Source organism: Cinclus cinclus, chromosome 10 (genome assembly GCF_963662255.1).
Source record: "Cinclus cinclus chromosome 10, bCinCin1.1, whole genome shotgun sequence".
Taxonomy (NCBI): domain Eukaryota; kingdom Metazoa; phylum Chordata; class Aves; order Passeriformes; family Cinclidae; genus Cinclus; species Cinclus cinclus.
The window spans coordinates 11,792,457-11,809,481 of record NC_085055.1 but is presented as its reverse complement, the minus strand read 5'-3'; the positions used below and the strand labels follow the sequence as shown (position 1 = coordinate 11,809,481).

General features: G+C 45.3%; 1 protein-coding gene across 1 annotated transcript in view; it reads left to right on the top strand.

Moving 5' to 3' along the window:
* The window catches only part of MB21D2 (Mab-21 domain containing 2), a 57,583-nt gene extending 53,244 nt beyond the window's left edge, over positions 1-4,339 (top strand). The window contains exon 2 of the mRNA XM_062499374.1: positions 3,075-4,339. Within this exon, the coding sequence (XP_062355358.1) occupies positions 3,075-4,339 (1,265 nt within the window). The remainder of the gene's footprint in view (positions 1-3,074) is intronic.
* The last annotated feature ends 12,686 nt before the right edge of the window (positions 4,340-17,025 follow it).

Sequence of the window (17,025 nt, the reverse complement as noted above, 5' to 3'; positions counted from 1 at the left end):
TTGTTCTGTGGCAGAGCTGCAGATGTTGCTGGTTTGGGACCTGAAGGAGAAATTCTTTGCCAAGCAGAACTCAAGGGTTTGAATTTAAACTGCAGCCAGCCAGGTAGAAAGATATCGACGATATATTAGATCATTTCCTGTAACTATTTCCTGTAACCATTTCCTTACTATTTTTCAATATTTCTCTTCTGCTGGTAGGTCTAGAGCTCTGGAGAGGGAAACTCAAGTGACTCACTGACAGTGTACAGAAGGCAGGGCTTGAGTCTCACTTGCTGTTGGTTGAATGGGGCTAGACTATCAACTCTACTGCTCCCTTGTAAGGACAAAGGATCTCCTCGGGCCAAGGAGAGCAGCTCATCCAACAGCAGATTCTGTAGTGGGGAATCTCTTTAGAAAAATTGTGATTTTCAGTTGAAGGCTCTGGGATAGAAGTTTTGGTGCAAAGGGCCCACTGCAAAGCATTTTTCATCCTTGCAGTTTAAAAATATTTAGAAAAATGCATCCTTTAGCTTTGAACTAATTTTCTTCTGTGGGATAGTTACATTCTGTCTGTAGGAACATCTGCAGATCTGCATGGCAGATGCTACAGGTCACTGTCCTGAGTGGGAAATTTTGGGTGAGTGTAGAGGCAGGATGGGCCATCAGAGCCCTTCATATTGTGAATAGTTGTGCTGGCCCTTACTGTACTTTAGTCTTTGGGGAAAAAAATAATTGCTCCCTGTCCCTGTGATGTGATTCATCCAGACTCTACTTCATGGGTATTGGACTTACAACAGAGGTGTAAAGCACTAAGGCTGCTTGCACTGGTTCAAGGACAGGATTCAGAGGCAGTGTGTCAGTAGTGTCTGCAGAAGTCACGTCAATTTAGGTACCCATTAGAAAACCCCTTCTGGGTACAGCAGAAGAGTGACTGCTACTTATTTGGCCTCTGGGATAGAGAAGCCTGTGCAAGGCTTTGCCGCTCCACAGATCAGGGTAACAGCTCACTGTGTGTCTAAGCCTCAGAAAATGTTTTTGAGGTTGACAGAAGCTTTTCTTAGTTATTACCCTTTGAGGATGAGCAGGGCAGCATGTGGCAAGATCGCAGAATGGGATTAGCTCAGGATTTAGCAGGAAGAGTTTCTTAGCACTCCTTTAGAGCTATTGCCTTCTATGGCAGCCCCTGGAGCTGCATGAAATGGAAGGGGTTATGTCCTTGCCTGCCTGGCAGGAAAATCATCCCAGCTCAGTGCAGCAAAATGGAATGGGTCCAGTGCTTTTGGAAGGAATGGAACAGGTAAAGTGTATTTCACAAGGAATTTCACATGGGGGGTTTCAGGTACACTGAATATTGCCCCAAGATGCATCCTGCTTCACACAGAGGCCTCTTCCTACAATCTCCTTGTCTTTTTCAATGAACCAGTGTCCACAGAGCTTTAGATTTTGCTCTGGTCATGGCTTACCTATATGCATGCATCTAGCATTTCCTTGTTGCTATTCTAGCACACAGGAAAGGACAGGTGAGTCTCTCTGAAAGCACTGCAGTGCCACTCAGCCTAGTGCAGCCCTCAGTGCCTTGGGTGCTGCTGCTGCTCTCTGCTAGGGTGACCCACTCAGTACAGGCAGTGTCTGTGATCCTACAGGGATGCATTACCTCAGGAAAGGCTCTGCAGTCACTGGGACTATGACAGGACAGGTGCTCAGACTCTAGTGCTGATCATTTGTGTTTCAGTAAAAAAAAATCCCTAATGTGTCTGCCTGTGATTTCTGGGCTGACAGAGTGACTGACAGCTTTCTGGCTCACTCTGTTATGCCTCTGGCTAGTTATTCCCACTGCTGTCTCTCTGAGACTGGCTTCCTTTTAATGGAAGTTGTCCATTTGGCCATTCTTGACGTAAACAAACCATATTGCCTTTCAGAAGCTAGAGTTAGTAATGCATGCCAGCAGGAACTGGCATTTGTACTTATAAGGAATAAATATCTATCCCTTTTGCAGTGCTTATAACAGCTTCAGCATCTCCATTCAGAATCACTGGCCTTTGTTTCCTCATGGCTGAGGTGTGGTGGCTGAACTGAGGCTGGGAAGCAACCAAAAGCGTTTAACCACAAGAGGAACACCAGCAGTGAAACAGCCCAGAAAGCAGGAGCAGACTGCAGAGCAGATGAAGTGCAGAGCTCAATTTTAAGCCTAATTTGAACACTGAATGAGGTGGTAATATCTCAGCTTCTGTGTAGAGTCTCTTCTCAGCCTGTTGTTCATGTTCTATGGACACAGTATAGTGGGGTGTATATATAGAATTCCCGGTGAAAAGCTGGCTTTGTGTAACTGGTACGAGCACTGCAGGGTGAATGTCATGTCTGGTTTTGGTGCTGAAAATAAAAATCTGTATTCAAGTCTGTGTTCTGGGGAGCTGATATTTTATGTCACTGCAGCTTGAAAAGCCAATTACAGAGCTAGCTTGTCTAATTGCCTGATCATTTAACCTGCTCCATTTGCCCATAAGAGAAGGATGCATTTCTTTTGTTCATGTTGTCTTGTTCATCAGTAAATGTAAAGCAGATTGTAAAATCAGACCTGCTTGAACTACCATTTGTAGCTATTTATTCACTCATGAACAAACCAACTCCCTGATGCTGGTCCAGCTTTTGTTTACACCAGAAAGAAAATAAGAACTGCGAGTCAGTTAATATTCTCTTTTCTCTATGGAGTGTTTGGTGAAACATCTGGATACCACAGAAATGAATGTCAATATGGTGAAAAATTGGTTTAGTAGGTGTTTAAAAAGTCAAATTTAGTCTTGGAAGTAGCTTTGCTGTGTTTCACCAGAGGCCTTTGCTTTTTTCCATTGCTCACAGTGTGATGTTTAGGATGGACTTCACACATTCCCAGGAATGCAGGGAAGGCCCTGCCCTGAGTCAGGTGAGACCAAAAGTTGTCTGAGTGCTGGGCCTGATGTATATTTTTGCCACAGCAGAAGTGATACATCCCTCTGGTTGCTTTTTTTTCCTGCTGGACATGGAATGGGTTTTAATCCTGGTTAAATCCTGGGTCTGTTTGGCTTTTTTGAAAAGACTTCTCTTTCTATCTTTTTCAGGCATGGTTCAGAAACTCGACCAGAAGCTGCCTGTAGCCAATGAGTATCTGCTGCTGTCAGGCGGGGTGCGGGAAGGTGTGGTGGACATTGACCTCGATGAGCTGAATGTTTATGCCCGGGGCACAGATTATGACATGGACTTCACCCTGCTGGTGCCCGCGCTGAAGCTGCACGACCGCAACCAGCCGGTGACACTGGACATGCGCCACTCGGCCCTGTGCCACTCCTGGCTGAGCCTGCGCCTCTTCGACGAAGGAACCATCAGCAAATGGAAGGACTGCTGCACAATCGTGGACCATATCAACGGAGCTACCAATTACTTCTTCTCCCCAACAAAAGTTGCAGACTGGTTCTATGAATCCATCAGCATTGTCCTCTCTGAGATTCAGAAAAAACCCCAACGAGGGATGCCAAAGGTGGAGAAGGTAGAAAAGAATGGGACTATCATATCCATTATTTTGGGAGTGGGCAGCAGCCGTATGCTGTATGACATTGTCCCTGTGGTGTCCTTCAAAGGCTGGCCAGCTGTGGCACAGAGCTGGCTGATGGAGAACCACTTCTGGGATGGAAAGATCACGGAGGAGGAAGTCATAAGTGGGTTTTACTTAGTGCCTGCGTGTTCCTACAAGGGGAAGAAAGACAATGAATGGAGGCTGTCATTTGCCAGGAGTGAAGTGCAGCTGAAAAAGTGCATCTCCAGCAGCCTCATGCAGGCCTACCAGGCCTGCAAAGCCATCATCATCAAGCTGCTGTCCCGCCCCAAAGCCATTAGTCCATATCACCTGCGGAGCATGATGCTGTGGGCTTGTGACAGGCTGCCAGCCAGCTACCTGGCCCAGGAGGATTACGCAGCCCATTTCCTCCTGGGTCTTATTGATGATCTCCAGCACTGCTTGGTCAACAAGATGTGCCCTAACTACTTCATCCCTCAGTGCAACATGCTGGAGCACCTCTCCGAAGACACCGTCATGCTCCATGCGCGGAAGCTGTCCTCGGTGCGCTCCGACCCCGCTGAGCACCTCCGAACTGCCATCGAACACGTCAAAGCAGCCAACAGGCTCACCCTGGAGCTCCAGCGGCGGGGCAGCACCACCAGCATCCCCTCCCCACAGTCCGACGGAGGGGACCCCAACCAGCCTGATGACCGATTAGCCAAAAAGTTGCAACAGCTAGTGACTGAGAACCCTGGGAAGTCCATCTCAGTCTTCATTAATCCAGATGATGTCACAAGGCCTCACTTCAGAATTGATGATAAATTTTTCTGAGCTTTCGTCGGTGTTTCTTGGAATTTTTTATTTGTTCTGTTTTTTAAAACTCTTGCAGTGTGCAGGTTTTTTTATTTGGTTTTCCTTGATGACTTAGTCTATTGGTTTTTACATATCCAGCATAGATTGGATCTGTTGAGAACAATCTGAATAAATTATAAATCCTGGTTCTGCAGGACGGTGCAGATTTCGGAACAGAATATTACTATTTCCTATGCTGCTTTGATTTTTCACCCACCCTGCCCCATTGTCTGTGAGTAGTTTCTAAAGGAGGACCTGCATCATAAACACAAGCCACAGTGTCGGGGTTTTTTCCAAGCTTCCATAATTTATGCACATTGCTGGGCCAGGAGAAAGGACAACTCACCTTCTGTTGCTTCAGAAATTAACTTTTTGGTTTTTTTTTTCTTCCCATGAGCTTCCACCAACCTAAAGAAATTAGAAGAGTCTGGGTTGGAAAGCACTACTGGTAATTTGATGAGGCCAAATCTACTAGGCTGAAGCTGAGTTCATCTGTTCTTCACATTTCTGATACTAGGGGAGAAAGCTCACTTTAAAGATGATGATGCAGCTTTTTGGGGAAAGAGTTGTTTCTGTTTTTATCTACTTTTTGAATGTAATTGTTCATTAATTGGACCTTGTACAGTCCAGAGGGTTGTTTCTGCTGCTTTTCCATGCGGAATAAGGTTATGGAATGTTAGTTTTAGTGTGTGTAATTATTCAAAGCCTTATTTAAATTCTATTAAAGAACATACCATTTTAAATGTAATTGCACTAATGAAATCTCTGCCATTACCTCAGTCCCACTGTTTGTGTTTCTTTCATGAATTAGCATCTGTTATTAGGCCTCAATATTGCTGATTGCTTGAGACCCCTCAGGTCTCATGGTTTCAGGTGATTTCTTGATTGTCTTTTGTAAAAGACTTCCTTGTTAGCCTGGCTATGTGTGAGCAGTCAGAGTTTGCATTGGCATATTTCTTTGGATGCGTATTGTGTGTTGCAGTGCATATTGCATTAATATGTATTGCATGTTGTTGAAACAGGTTTACCATTAGATAAGGATGTAATGCTAAAGCAGTGGTATGTGCAAAGTGAATCAGCCAGACCTCGAGCAAAGGAGCTACCTTGCTTCTCTAATGCATGTATTAGGCCTGATCCTTTCGGGCAGTTGCCATTCCCTGGACTCCTGAGAACTTTCTGACTCACCCTGGGACGTGGGAGATCTTACTCTGCTCTCATGTTTGCAAAAGTTATGTTTGTATGTAAACGTGTGGTGCAACAGTAGCCTTGAAAAACAAATACACTTTTCTTCTGTGTGTAGGGTAAAATGTATGGTAACAAGGGGTTAGTCTGAGCCAAAAATAGTTCCAAGAGTTCAAGGATAGAGTGACTTATTGTGGCTGGCTGGCCAGTGACTGATATTTAGGCCTTAAATCAGCGATTTGGGCTTACAGATTATCCCAGAGATGCTGTTCTGATCCAAACTTGATGCATGTGTTAAAATGTGATTTTTAGAGCAGGTTGAAGTATTTTTAAAATATTTGACAAACAAATGAGGTGCATATCTAGTAAATTCTAACTGATAAAAATTGTGTATAAAAATGTGTCACTTTTTCAGCCCAGCCTTTGTGATAAAGAAACCAGGCTGGTGGAGCAGCACATCAACAGCTTTGGCAACTGCTTTATTAGATGGCAGGGAGGTTTCAGTACCTGATCTAGTGCCCAAGTCATGTCTTAAAACTTTAGCTCCTCCATCTCTTGGGCATAATTGAAAACTTTACCCCATTGCTATAGCCAAGATGTTCACATTTACCTGAATTTACTGGTACACATTTACAAGAAGTTCTCAGAAGTTGCTGGCCCGATGGAGTGGATGAGGATTTAACCTTAAAGCACAACTGGCTCTTGATCATGAGCCCTGGTGCAGCTGCAATTTGGTCTGGGGAAGGACATGGATTGACTTCAGCAGAAGCAGAACCCGGTCCCACCTGTGTGGCTATAGCCAAAGATGAGTCTCCATATAAACCTGTGTAACCTGCCTGGGGGGGCAGGAGAAACAATGGGGAATCCTCTCCAGAAGTGCTTGGAAAATGCAGATTTGTTGAAATGGCTTCTTCCCCAGTCTCTCTGGAACTTCAGTTTGTTCAAAGAAGAGTCTGGGCTGCAGGATGAAGTTTCCCATCACCACATGAGAAATCTGCTCAGCACAAAGCAGCAGTAGCCTGGCAGGCAGAGTACTCTCCCAGGAGTCCCATTGTCTGTGCCAGTGCTCCTGAGATATGCAGAAACACAGCATATCTCATGCCAGTTCAATGTCCTGGTGACCAGCAGTTTGACTAGCCCATGTCAAGCTCTGGTGTGTGCTCCTTTTTTTGGTTTTAATTAAAAAACGTATTGAAAACTATTCACCTTGTTCTTCCTGCATTCTGTGTGGGGTGTTGTTTTTTTTTTTGTTTTGTTTTGTTTTGTTTTGTTTTTTTGGTTCTTTTGTTTAGGGGTTTTTTTGGTGGGGGAATGGAGCCTTGACTTGTCACTGAACTGAAAAGCAGTTTTCCAGGTAGGTTTGTGAGAATGTTATGTCCTCTACCTGGGTCATCTGTCTTCCAGGGAGACAGAATCCTAATCTGCAGTAGGTTTGCATCTGTCTAGTGTTTGCTCCTTTCCATGTAATGTAGTTAACTTAATGAAGCAGGCTGCCAGCCCAGAGGGGTGACAAGTGTTTTGTATATCAGGGAACTCAAAAGACTATTTTCTTCCTTTTCTATTGTCCACTCTTGCCTTTGAGTATATGCTGGCACAGACTTGTGAATTGCAGAGGTCTCTGTGTGGGATTTCAAAGTAGTCAGTGGGTTTAGATACCAATGACCTTTTACTCTTTACTTCTCTCTGCAAGTTTCAAGGATACCATTGTGCTTTTCTTATTAGGGAGTTTTTAAAAGTCATTCACACAAGCATTTTAGAGCACTCAGCCCCATAGAGTTAGAGACTTAGCCAATCTAACAAACACTGGAATAAGAGGGAATTTGCTTCAAACTAGCAATGTAGGCATTTTCCCTGCTGATGTCAAGAAGAGATAAGTGAGTGCTGTGAGCCCATGTCTCCATGGGAGCTTCAGTTCTACACCTCCTGCGACGGCAGATTTCTTTTTTAATTTTCCTTTTGCCCACTAGCCACTTTTCTGCTGGCTTCTCCCTGTCCTGAGTGATGTTGCAAAAGGACTGGGATAGTTTGTGAGGTGTTGGTGGCATGTAGGATGAATTGTTTATGAGTCTGTGAGTTACTGACTCCTACAGGGTTAAAAGGGAGGGAGTCCTAACCAAGAGGGTCTGGCTTTGAGGCACCAGAAAGACTGGGAGGAATGAAAAGTGCCCTTCAGGAGGCTCCACTTCCACTTCCCAGTGTGATCCTTCTTGGGCATCCTGGCTCTGGTCCTACTCTTGTAACGTGCTTTTGCCTTTGCTCTCCATAGGGCTTCTCACCAGTAGGACAATGGGAAAAGCAGCTAATTTGACTGGTTCCAGTTGCTATAAGTTCTGGGAGATGCTGAAAAAGCTGTCACTTCTTCAGAGGGACACCTGAGCTGCTGCAGAGTGACAGAACCACCAGATAATGGGGGTTGCGCTCCATGCTGTGTTTGGAGAACTCATTTTAAGGCAGAAAGGAACGACAGACCAAGAGCTTTGTGTAAGCCTAAAGTCTCTGCTCCTTCAGGCATGTTATGTGAAGTCTCAGTCACTCTTGTCTGGCTGTGATAAATTGGTTTCTGCACATATTCCAATACTTTAGCCTGTAGAAGTACTGGTGGTCTAACCAGAAAACTACAACTGGGCAATCCCTAACTTACCCTGATTTCCTTGTTCCAGTGGAGAGCAACCTTCTTTTGGCAGCTGTGGTGGTTCTGGGCTGGACATCTGAGCTCTGTGCCCTTCCATTGCTTGGTCTCCTCATGGAGGGCTGTGAGGCAGGCTTGTGTCTGCTAAAATTTGACTGAAACAGGCACCAAAAGGCAGCAGTCACTATAAATTCCACTGGGAGACTTGAAAATATGCTTAAAAGAAAGTGTGCATACTTTTCTGGATAAAAGTTGATTGAGGTCAGACCAACAGCAAGCAGACATTTATCATATTTTATTAACCCAGGCATAATACAAGTGGCCATGCACAATGCAAGTAACTGTGGCAAAGGAAGATAGACTTTGCTCATGATTATTTCTCATAACATTTTTTTTAAAAGGTGTGCATAGTCAGTGCCTAGATTTCCTTAAAAGCATCCATCTGTCCCTTTTTGTGGGTTCCGTGCTGGATGCATTTTGCCACTTTGTCTTGTATTAAAGTGAGTGTATTTGAAAGGTCCTGGGCAGCTGAGTGTAATAATGTTCACATTCTCCTGGCATTGCTCAGTGATTAGAAGTATTCAGCATGCAAATAGCTTGTTCAACTTCAGCAAGTACATCATCTCCCTCCTGCCAGCCTTGCTTGGGGTGAGCTAATGGACTTTTAACATACAGCTTAGAGAGCACTATCACTAATAGCTCCTGATTAAGCTCTCCAGAAAGGCAAATAACCATCATAGGGCAAAGGCTAAACCAGGGGAGGGGGGGAAAAAGAACACCCTGGCCAAGGGACTCTTGCTGACATATTTTGGGTTTAGGGACATTCAGCATTATATTTAGCACATTTTGGCTTTTGAGAACTGTCGAGTGAATCCAAATTTATTTCCTCTGAATGCTTTTACAATAATTATAAAATAGCCCTCAGCCTTCTCCTCCCCTTTTGCCACTTATAATCTATTATTTTAGGACTGCTCTGAGGAGCTATTGTGTTTTCCTATTGTCGTTGTCCCTGGCTCAGCACTGTGCTTCCAGGCTGAATGTAGGCTTTTAGGGGTTACTTTTATCTTACTGTCCTTCTGTGGTAGTAGAACACACTCTCATTGATTCTCCAGGCAGAGATGTGGGTGCATATTGGGGGTATCAGGCTCTCTTCAAATGGACTTGGCCCTGTCTTTCCCTCAGTTTTTGTATGTCAGGAATATCAGTATGAAAGACATGACTGGGGTCTTGCTGAGCACACAGAAGACATGGTACATGATCCTGAAGTCAAGCAAGCTCCAGCGTAAAGTGAAAATCGAGCCCAAAAAGCCACTTTTCTCCCAGATTTTCAACCCCTCTGAAGCCTTTGTTTTAGCTTTATTTTGGGGAGGTGGAGACAGATGAGCTGCTTTTGTCCACTTCAGTGGTGACAAATCATAACTTTGATCTAGGACATTAGGCACTTCTCTCATTAATGGCTTTGTCTCCAGGGCTTCTATTGCTTACACCCTACCATGACATTGACAGGATGGGAGAGGGTTTTATGATTTGTTCAGCACTGTGCAAAGAGAGGAATGGGCACTTTTCATGAAGGCTGTTGACCTATTGTGTCCTTCTCCTGCCTCCTGCGTGCCAAGGCTTACGCACACAGTATATTAATTGCCACTTTTGCGGGCTGCAGCTGATCACAGAATAAGTGCCAAGGTGCTTCTGTGCAAACCAGCCTGCAACCTTCGGCATGCCTTGCAGGGTAAGTCTGCTCCTGACTGAAGTCTGTGCTCTCAGAACAGACTTTGGTTGTGTTTGAAGGGTACAGGCTGGGTCTGTGTACACCAATGATGGCAGCCCAGGCTCCCTACAGCTGACGCATGAAGAGATAACTCCACTTGTCTGATCTGAAAGACCACAGAGAAGATAATCCTCCCTGCAGGGAGGCCAGTGCAAAGTCTAACCTTTCCAGCACTGTGACTAGTGCAGTGACCAGGAGCAGTCTCCATGACTTGTGCCACTATAGAGGCACCCTTGTGTCTCAGAGCTCATGTGTGTCATGTAGCAGCCACAGCTGCTGTGGCTCTTCTGCCTTCTGCCACCGTGAGGGATGGAGACCAGAACTATATCTGGTGGTCTTGATATTTAAGCTCCAGAGCTCATCTGGTCCACCTCCAGACCCACCCTTTTCAACAGCCTGTAACAAGCAAAAGAACTATAATGAAAAAACAAATCAAAGCTGCAACCTTCATTTAGCTTCTCCCAGAGATTTCCTCTATTTGCTAACGGTTCTGGCTGATCTTGCTTGAGGTGCACAGTGCTATATTAATTTGATTATTTTGTTGATCAGTGGTGGAAAAACTGGGATTGGCAGGTGGTGTACTTACCCCCTCCCTGGACTGCTGTGGGCACGTGTAGGTGTTACCTTGTGGAATTTATGGGCTGGTTGCACTAACATCATTTCTGCTACTAATTAAAATGGGTGGAACAGTGGTGGGAAGTAATGACAGAAGGTTTCTAGAAAAGAGCACGAGCCCAGGAGACTCCAAGTTAAAGGAGATTCTAGAAATGGAACTCAGCTGTTCTGGGTCCCACCAGCCCATTGTAACTAAATCCAGCCAGGCCTATGTTACCGGGTCAGTAGCACCAAACCAGTTCCTCAGTTGTTCTTTCCCCAAGGTGTGGCTCTTTTCACATCAAAACCCATTGAAGGCAGAATGTCAAACCCAGTGCAGCAGGAGGTATGGAAAGAAATATGTCTTAACTCTTTCTTCTGGTCTGTTTTGCCCCTGTACCCAGCCTGCCCCGTTCCCTTCTCTACCTTTAAATAGACTCTTCAGATGTGTTCTCCTCTGTAATGAACTCTGATGAAATGAAATGCTGCTGAGTGGAGCTATATAAATGCCTTGTCATATTTTGTTATAGTCACCTAGTGCAATTTATTGTCTGTGTCATCTGTCTCTCCAGCTTACTCATGGAGCAGCACGCACTGTGGTGACTGGGCAGAAATGGAAGAGAAATGCAAGTTTATATGAGTTGGAGTAAATAATTCAGAGGCACTGGTTGTTGTTCTGATACACAGAGCTGCCCAAGATGCCAGGGCATACTGGTCCAGCATGCACAGAAATCACGCTCTCCCAAGGAAAAGCCAAATATGGAGGAAAATGAGCAAACCCTCCAGCCTGTTACCTTACAGGTCATTGAGCAGGTGGAAACTCAGCAGCGTGGCTGTGTGGAGGGGTGGAGTGAGGCTGCAGGGTGTGGGAGCAGTATCTGTGCACTGGTACCTGTGCTTGCAGTAGTGTCCTTCATTGTGAAACTGATTGAATGCAGTCAGTGCTTCAGTTTGAAAGCCAGTTCTGAATAATAGCTCAAGAGAAAAAGCATGGAGAAAAAAACCCAAAACACCTAGGAAGCAGTACACTGTGCACAGCCCTTCCACAGAGCAGAAGCAAGAGTGAAAAAGAGCTCCTCAGGATCAGTTTTAATGTTGAGGTATGCTTGGGTTTTCTGCCCAGCTGCCACCTCACAAGGAACTTTACTTTGTTGAGCTCTGCTTGAAAGGGATTTTTCTCTGGCAACACAGCTGTGATACCTTTAGGATGATTTAGTTTTGGAGACAAACACAAACCCATGTGTGACTGCTTCACTGAGCACCAAGCACAGCTGTCCTTTGTGTGTGGCTGCATATTGAACTCTGAGTCTTCCAATTTCTTGCTGTGTCAGTATCCTAAAAATTATCCTGAAATGTTTCTTACCTTGATAATTTTGTCTCAAATTAAAAGGAAATCAGTGCAGTGTGAGGATGGAGCATGTTCAGTAACTCCCATAAAATACACCCGGAGATCTGCCTGATGTTTGCAGCCCAGGTCCTGCCTGTCCTACCCCTCCATTCCTTCACACCCAGGCACAGGGAGGAGGGGTCTCAGGTGTGGTCTGGAGGTGTTGGGGACAGCTGCAGCTGCCCCTCCCTGTGGTGGGCTCTGGGTTCAGCCCAGCAGAGCAGTCAGTAGCTCAGTCCATGGTATTAATGAGACCACAAGCAGCTCCCATTTCTGGGAAAAGCTCTTTTAGAGCCAGCTTGAGTATCTCTCAGCTGCATGGCCTTTGCCAGATGGGAAACATCCACTCTGCCTAGCAAAGCTAGGTAATGTCTCACAGCAGAGTTGTGGCCTCACAGTTCTTACTGGAAATAACCCCCTAATCTCATCTGCCACAGTCTTGTCCCTTCACACAGCTGGCAGGAAAAGGCATTATTTTGAGGTCAGGGTGATGATGGGGAAGATATCTGCTGTTGTCAATTTTACACACAGTACTTCAGCAAATGTCCATATTTGCCAGCCTGAATTCAAAAGATGAAGAGAGGGGCATGAGGGCAGAATAGCAACATGAATTAATGAATGCGTTTGTGAAATAAACACCTCTATGCATAACTCATTTTAATACCTGATTTGCAGTCTAGTCACAGGGAGGCTATGTTGATTTGCACGTCTGCAACTCCTGAAATTCCTTTGCAGTTGGTTAGAGACAGGACTTTCTGTTAAATATATATAGTTCTTCTCCAGGTTCATTTAAAGAGAGTGATAATATATCATTGCTCCCAGTAGGGACATAGCTGTCTCATAGCTTATGTTTGCTGTCAGGCATTAAAGCTGGGCTTGAATGGTGCCAATCGATAGTGGAAATGCAGCAGCTGAAACTGTTAAGTGCAGCTTTAATGTTCCTTATGCAAACCCTACCTCTCACCAGAGAGCACACCTGCTCAAACAGGCAAAGAAACAGGACTGGCTCCTCTATTTCCTACATAATTCCCCTAGTTCAAATATTTCCCCTATTTTTTGTGGTTTGTGTATGTTATGGGGGGAATAAAAGAGAGTTTCTGAATCTGCAGAAGATAGTAGCAGCCAAAATTAAGAAAAAAGCACCTTGGTTTTAGGACAAATGTCTGTTGCTCACACACTTGAGAACAGATGAGTTATCCTGGGCTACCTCCAAGCCTATCAGGACACAGTTCACTGGGTTCTGCCTCCTCATCTGCTTAGTGCCCTCCAGTTCCTCTCTTGATTCCAACCAAAGCAGGAACATATCCTCAACTCAGCTCTAGGCAGAACTAGTGCATGTTACATCCTCCTGACCCAGCACTGCCAGCCACTAACCAGCCCTGCCTCAGTCTGGAGCTGGACCTGACTGCCTGTGGAGCCAAGAACCTGCTGCTCACATCTCCTTAACTGGAGCTGCATGTCCTCAGGAGTGCCAGGGGATAGACCTGAAATGTGCTCATACTGAAAACCAATCCATCTGCTCTGAACACACAGGTGACACGTGGAGGGAGACCACAGTTATGACAGGGAGGCCCTGAGGGTCTGGGATCCCCATCCTATTCCATCTGTAAGATGGAGCAATTGAAGTACTGACCTCCTTCTCCCTCTGTCACACACAGAAGAGTGGATTAGAAGGAGAAAAAAACCCCGTAGTTTTCTCATTTCTTTCTTCAGGGCAGCCCTGACCTTCGTGGCACACCTGGCCATGGCTGGGGCTCAGAAAGTTCATCCTTCCCAGCTGGAGCTGGTGCCAGCACAGGGAGCTGATTGCTCAGCAAGGCTGGCATAGCAACAGCTCAGGTGAGGGGCATTAGCAGCCATTAGCAATGCTATAAAGAAGGAAAGAGGGGCCTTAGGAAGGTTCTTTAGAGGGGAGTGTCTGTGTTCTGAAGGTGACTGGCTGGTGACTGCTAGAGGAAGTTTGAGGAAGGTCAGCGATGGATGGGGAAGTAAGTGAGTTTTATGTAATACTGGTGTGAATCTGTACACAGTGTAAAACGCAGCTGTGTGTCCTGAGTCTGGCCCCTGAGCTTCTGGCAGACCCCGTGGTCATAAAGAGGATATATCTTGTGCTGTGAAATGGTGGGACAGGTGAACTCTTATTTTGGTGGAAGTATGTGCTTGCCTGTCTTACTTCTCCAATTCCTCTTATCTGGAGATTACAGCAAAGCTTTGAGCAATCTTGTGAGCTGAGTGAGATGAAAGGCCAGGGTTTGCTTGTGTATGCCAGGAGCTGGGCTGCCTAGAGAGCCTGAGGTAATGTTCTGGGATTTTGAAGCAGCAACTGTCTTGCTGCCTGCTCTTTCCTTAGGAAAGGATCAAGGAAACAAAACAAGAAGTGAGTGTGACTGCCTTCCAGGTGTGCTCTCTGGAGGAGTCTGGTTTGGGGAGAGCTGAGCAGGAGAGAGTTGTTTGATCTTGAAGGCAAGAAGCCTTGGAAAACCTGCTGGGCTTGAGTTGTCTGAAGCTGTTCGCACCCTGTGCAGTAACATTGCTGAGCATGCAGACTTCCCCACGTGGGGAATTGTGTGGTCAGACTGGAAAGAAAGGGCACATCCTGGCACAGTCAGCTTTTTTTTGCTGCTATCACTAGTAAGTTGGACATTAGCGGGTGCATATAAGTGGTTATAAATCCTTGTGAAGTGTTACAGAGAGAAGGTGAAGTGTTCCCTTGGCTTACATTTCAAAGTGCTGTGAAGGTACATTCTTTGACAGTGTGAGTTGAAGGAGTCTGCAAAGTGTTGCTGTCCATGTGCTTTGTGTTTGTGCTCCAGGGGCTCCCTCAATGCAGTTTAGGTGCAGGTGTGTCTGTGAGCTCTGTTTCTGCTGGGGATGGGTGCTTGGGGTGGGGGCTGTTTGCCTTGCAGGGTGCCTGCTGTGAAGCCCAGAGTTTGCCCAGCTGGGCCCCAAGATCTCTTGATCAAGTAAATTTAGTTGCTTGGTTATTTCCCTACTTGAGGAGTGTGCTGCCTGCAGGTTGACTTTGGGTTACCCCTGCTTGAAACACTTGCAGGAATGACTTCACTAACCCAAGTAACGTGAGAGCAGAGCACAGGTCTACTTTTCAATGGTAATGCACAAGTGTCCCAGGCTGCATTATCAGAGCCCTTACTCCTCGAAGTCTTCAGATTTTTAAAAAGCAGAAACTGTGCAATGCAGCCTGATTTTGTCTTGTTGTATTTTAGAGGCTGCAATTCCTCACTGTGCTGAACTACCTCATTTCTCTGCCTTTCTTAAAGAAAGAAAAGAATGGCCTGGGAAAGCAAAGTGGAGAAGTGTTATTCAGTCCACAACTCCTATCCTATTGTTACAGCTCTTCCTGCCTGTGAGCATAGCTGAGGGGTCTGGTTATGCTCTCTATCTCAGCTGATTCTGGCCATGGAGATGAGAGCAGCTGCTGTCTCATTTTTTAGTGAAACCCTCGTGTGACTTATCTTGAGGGTATGAAGCCAAGGGCAAGCTTCCCTATGGGTGACTTGTAAAAAATGCAAACAAAACTCAAAACAAGCAAATCCACCAAGTGTTGGAGAGGCTCATTCTGTTGGCCCTGAATTAAGAATTTCAGGCAGATCTCTCAGCCAGGTGATAGGTTCATTGCCATTGCTCTCTGCATAGCCTGAGTAGTACATCAGTGGAAATGGGCAGAAGTCAGGGTTCTCAATTTCAGAATTTTAATCGTGGCATATGAAAAGAAAAGCCACCACCTTCTTTTGCCTCTGTTCTCCCTCCTATGAGACTCCAAAAACTGCCTTTACCTACCATTTTCCATGGTACAATGGGGGTTTCTCTTTTCTGTATATCAGCCTCTGGTTGAATGTGAAAACCACATGGGAAGAATGTTTCCTTATCTACTGTTGTTTTACCTGGTGGGTATAAGTGCATGATGAACGTTCTCACAATAAATATGCTCCCTTCTTGGTGTCTGACTCAGACAGTTGCTCTCCTGTTCCCTATCCCTGATGCTTAGTGAATGAGGGCTGTTGATTTCTGTGTGGAGATGAGTTAAATCAGCAGTGATACTCTAGATCTTGTGCATTTCTGTAATTGCTGGAGAATGTGGTTATCCTGGGTAAAAAGTCATCATCCGTCATGGGAGATAGGGTTGTTTCATGCAGCCATTTTTATTCTTGAAATGATAGTACACGTTTACCTTTGAGATTTTTAACAATGCAGGGAGATAGTATTGCATGACCTTGCTTTTGACAGTGGGTATGAAGGCAGCCAGCAATGTTTTCATTGGTTCTCAGCTCAACTTCTTTCTTCCCAGTCCTCTTTTTCCTATTTGCCCTTGTAATTGGAGATAAGATGGACACACACAGTTATGCAGCATCAGAAATGTAATCTAGACATCTCTTCCATGAAGCACGTTTCTAATGTGCCCTTCAAACACAATTCAGATGCCTACAGTCTATTTTCTGTGAGCTGCTTGGAAAAAATCTGAGCTGCGACTATTGAGGGATACATGTCTGAGGGACACCTGGAGGTGTCTGATGTTCTCACAAAAGCAGCACAATACTTCACTGAAAAGCAGCTTTGCTCAAGGACAGCTTTATCCTCTTCCAAAAAGGAGATCAAACTCTTCGTAGGAGAGCAGGCAGGGGCCGCTAGGGACTTTGATAAGGTGATGAAAGCCTCTAAGTGTCTCATTTTTTGAGCAGAACAGGAGTTCAGGCTGTGCAGATCATCAGAAGAGATTTTAAAATACCCTGTCATGCTGTCTGTGAACAATGGAGGACTAGGTGAAAGATCAGGTTCACTTTCTGCCATTGTGCCCTATCCAGGCCATTTTGTTACTGAACAAAAGCCCTGCTTGCTGTGCAATGAGAACTAAGCAAGTTCAGATTCCCAAAGCTGGATTTTTTTTTTTTTTCCCAGAACATCACTGAGGTTCTGTCTTCTGTTCCAGAATGAGAAACTTGCAGAACCATAGGGAGGAAAGTCTTGGCTGAGGTGATGCCAGACTGGGGGTGAGCAATTACATGCAAGTGATAAGCAAGAAATTTTGACAATCGTGATATTGAAATCCTCCAAGCACAAGACAATTCCTATTTCCGGAATTTGTCCCT